This window comes from Nicotiana tomentosiformis, chromosome 2 (assembly GCF_000390325.3).
Source record: "Nicotiana tomentosiformis chromosome 2, ASM39032v3, whole genome shotgun sequence".
Lineage (NCBI taxonomy): Eukaryota > Viridiplantae > Streptophyta > Magnoliopsida > Solanales > Solanaceae > Nicotiana > Nicotiana tomentosiformis.
In genome coordinates, this window is record NC_090813.1 from 156,377,323 (window position 1) to 156,381,204 (window position 3,882).

At 39.6% G+C, this 3,882-nt stretch overlaps 1 protein-coding gene across 1 annotated transcript; it reads left to right on the plus strand.

Annotated features, from left to right (window-relative positions):
* The first annotated feature begins 2,850 nt into the window (after window positions 1-2,850).
* On the plus strand, window positions 2,851-3,324 carry LOC138905915 (uncharacterized). The gene has a single exon (XM_070194428.1). It carries the CDS (start codon window positions 2,851-2,853, stop codon window positions 3,322-3,324), a length of 474 nt encoding a protein of 157 aa, XP_070050529.1.
* The last annotated feature ends 558 nt before the right edge of the window (window positions 3,325-3,882 follow it).

Genomic DNA, 3,882 nt, shown 5'->3' on the forward strand with positions numbered 1-3,882 from the left:
AGACAAGATTGGTGAAGAAGCTGAATGGCTCCAGAATTTCTTGAAGAAATTCCATCTTAGCCCAAGATATTGGCACCTATATGCATAAATTGTGATGATCAAGCGACAAGAGGAAGGGTTGGGAGCAATATGAATAGCGAAAATTCTTGTCATAAACGATGAAGACATAAAACTGTTAGGAAACTACTCTCCAGGGGAATTATCCTATTTGACTATGTGAAGTCATGCGATAATATGTTGGATCCACTTAAAAAAGGCCTAACTAGAGAAGTAGTTGAAAGACCATCGAAGGGAATAAGACTATGGTCGAGGACAAGTCATTGTGGCGGTAACTCTACCTAGAAGACTGGAAATCCCAAGATCTAGGTTCAAGGAGTTCAAATAAAGTCATTAATGATGGTTCAACATTATCAAATAAAATTTTTTTTGGTCCATTCTCGTGATGAGACAATGTTAAGTACCAAGGATAAAACGATAAGACTTTTTAATGGTTATAAATTTGATACGGGGTATATCAAATAGTGTATCTACGGGATAACATGTTTTGGAATCATATATGTAAGTGTGAAGTGTAAGCCGCTTCAAGGAGAATTCTGTAAGGCTAGTTCTCTACGCACTTATAAACCAGGTGGTGTTCATGGCTGAAACGAACACAATAATGAGAACCAAAGACAGTTAGAGTGTTGATTGTGTGACTTATGGTTGTCTAGGTATACTCCAAAGTTTGACGGTTCAAAGATATCAAATCTACCGATTGACCGAGTATATCCGACATAAGTTCACTACGAAAAGGGAAAAACTACTTATCTAGATGCGATTAATCCTTACTTGCGAACCACACAATTTTTCATGCATATTTTTATAAATATGATCGTTCCTTATTCATGTGGGGGATTGTTAGGTTTTGTGAATGAGTGTGAATGAGAAATGGAAGAGGCACCTTTTGAGTTGCACCTCTTTATCTCACCCTTTCACTGTCTATATATTTAGAGGCTTAGCCTCATTTTTCATATATGAAAAATTTAAAAACTTGTCCCCTCTTTTCTACTTTGTTGTATTATATTTTTAAATAAACATAAGTGTCAAGTGTGGTTTGCTCTGTTTGTTGAGTTCACTGAAGTTCTGTGATTTGTAGTGTCGCTATTACAAAATAGTTATTCCGTTCTATTTTGGAAGGAATCAATCCATAACCTTAAGTAACAGTGAGAGGATTAAATTTCTTAATGACATACGAGTAACATGTGAGCTCGGAATTATTTTATGTTTTATTTATTGAACTAACATTTTTTCTTCTCTAACTTTTTTATTTTAAGCACAGATTGCTAACATGCTCTTCTTCATATGCACCATATCTTTTATTTTTCTTACGATGCTACACTCTAATGAATGCATATCACAACACGTTTACGTAATTGACAACTATATTTAGTCCGCTGATCGACTCATTTAGTTATTTAGCACCTAGGCTTAAAGTGGCTAAATTCCCACATCGTCCTTAAAGCGGCCAAAATTCTTCCAAGTAAGATCGATATTTTATTTTTATTCGTTCGTCATTTGTCTTATTGAGTGATCAATCTATTAGAAACTGTAAACAACATAATCCAAATCCACCCATCACTATTATTCATCTAATTCTCTAACCAAAACTTCCAATTCTTAAGAACCATTTCAAGGGTTTAACCAATATAACAAAAAAACACTTCAACTTTGTTGTCACTGTATGGTGTAAAATATCTTATGCTAAGTAATTGCATAAAAAAGCGACACGTGGAGCCGAAAGCAGAAGACAACCAAAATTGAAGATAACTGTTTCATTTGTTACCAGAAGGAATGATGCTCATAAAGATGCAATAAATGCCTACCACCCGGTAGCATTTAATAGAAAATATTCTACACCACTTAATACGATGCCCGCTACAAAAGAATATGACATTTATGCCCGCCGTTACATATTTTTCAATGGCCCTCATAATTAGCATTGAAGAGGGGCTTAATCCTAGGTCCTTCTTCCCTAGGTGTAACTATAAATAGCGAACTCTATTATCATTGAAAGGGGACGAATTTTCTGACAAACTTATGCTATAATATATTCAAAACTCTATACAATTTTATCTTCTTATTCTTTGATTTCACTACTGTTGTACACCGAAACCCTGCTCCCGAAATTATTATTTATGCGATTTTATCTTTACTTCAAGGCTAAGTATCACATATTTCTTCAATTCCTTTATTATTTCAGGATCGAACTAATTTACTTATCTAGAAACTAAATATAAATTTAACTGTACCGTTTTACGGGTAAACAGTTTGGCGCCCACCATGGGGCCTAGACAATCGTATAATTAAGTTGATCCTTGCCTCTTTAACTAACGTGTTTTGATTATTTATTCTTAGCAAAAATCACAGAAAATAGTGTTAACAATACACACAATCTTGAGGTCCAAGGAGACTAACCTCAGCGTGAGGATTCGATCAGCGATACCCACAATGAGGGAAGTGATGCCACTCCGATCCACGACAGACGATATCCACATCATGTTCGGGAGGCGACCACTGATGAAGCCAAAGAAGAGCATGTTGTTGAAGCGGTAAGAGTCATGTAGGAGCAACAAGAGGACATTCTTGGCCATCTCACATGGCAGGATAAAGTCATGACAGAACTAAACCAGGCGTTGTTGGGTGCTTCCAATAACGCGAATGGGCAAGGTCCAGTTCCTCCTGGTTCTCCCACAAACCAAACAACGCAGAGGGTCGACAACAACACCCTGAGGGGTGAGGTCAGCTTCGATAGAGTTGGGGGAGCGGGCCCAGTCACAACAACGAGAACGATCCCTTCAAAAGCAAACTCTTATGGTTTATGAGGGAAGTGAATGCCAGCATGAACCAAATCCAGGGTGCACCACCGTGCTAAAAGGGCCAAACTCAAAGAAGTATACTCAGCTGCCGTACAAACCAAGTGCGCCACCAGAATTAATCCCGAAGCGGTTAAAAATACCCGACGTGCTGAAGTATGATGGAACTTCAGACCCTCATAAGCGTATTACCACCTATACAACAGCGATGAAGGGAAACGATTTAGCTCCCCACGAGATTGAATCTATTTTGCTGAAGAAATTCAGGGATACTCTCACGAGGGGAGCTTTGACGTGGTATTCGATGTTACCCGAGCATTCCATAGATTCCTTTGAGATGCTCGCGGATTCTTTTATTAAGGCACATATCGGAGCCAGAAAGGTGCAGGCCCGGAAGGCCGACATATTCAGAATTGCACAAGGAGAGTCCGAGTTGCTGCTGGAATTCGTCACCCAATTTCAAAAGGAATGAATGTTGCTCCCGGCTATTCCGTATGAATGGGTGGCTGAAGAATTCACCAAGAGTATGAATCCAAAAAGTTACGATGCTTCCCAAAAATCGAAGGAAAGCTTGCTTGAGTTCCAAGCGACGACTTGGGCGGATGTTCACAACCGATACGAGTCCAAGATAAGGACTGAAGATGATCAGTTTGACTTCTCGGCGTCGGCAAAGGACGGGAGAAGAATAAAGAAAAACAAAAAGGCAATTTCGACACAGATAGACGGTATTTGAGGGGACGGTTTTTGACTTACGAATGGGCCGAAGGACGTGGCAGAGGTTTACGGTCGGCAGACAAGTTCGTTACCGACCGAAGAACTAACCGCGGTCGGAACAACAGGTCATTGCAGGGCAAAGAAACATCAGGTACACGGGATCCTTCCTACCCCGGGCTATTAGAATACAACTTCAATGTCAGTGTAGTAGAATTGGTATCGGCTATGAGGAACATCAAAGAAGCACAGTTCTCGAAGCCGATGAGGTCCGATCCCAGCCAGAGGGATCCCAATATATGGTGCGAGTACCACAGGA

Excerpts from the sequence above, each read along its gene's own strand:
- LOC138905915 (XM_070194428.1), top strand. The coding sequence starts at position 2,851 with ATGGTTTATGAGGGAAGTGAATGCCAGCATGAACCAAATCCAGGGTGC.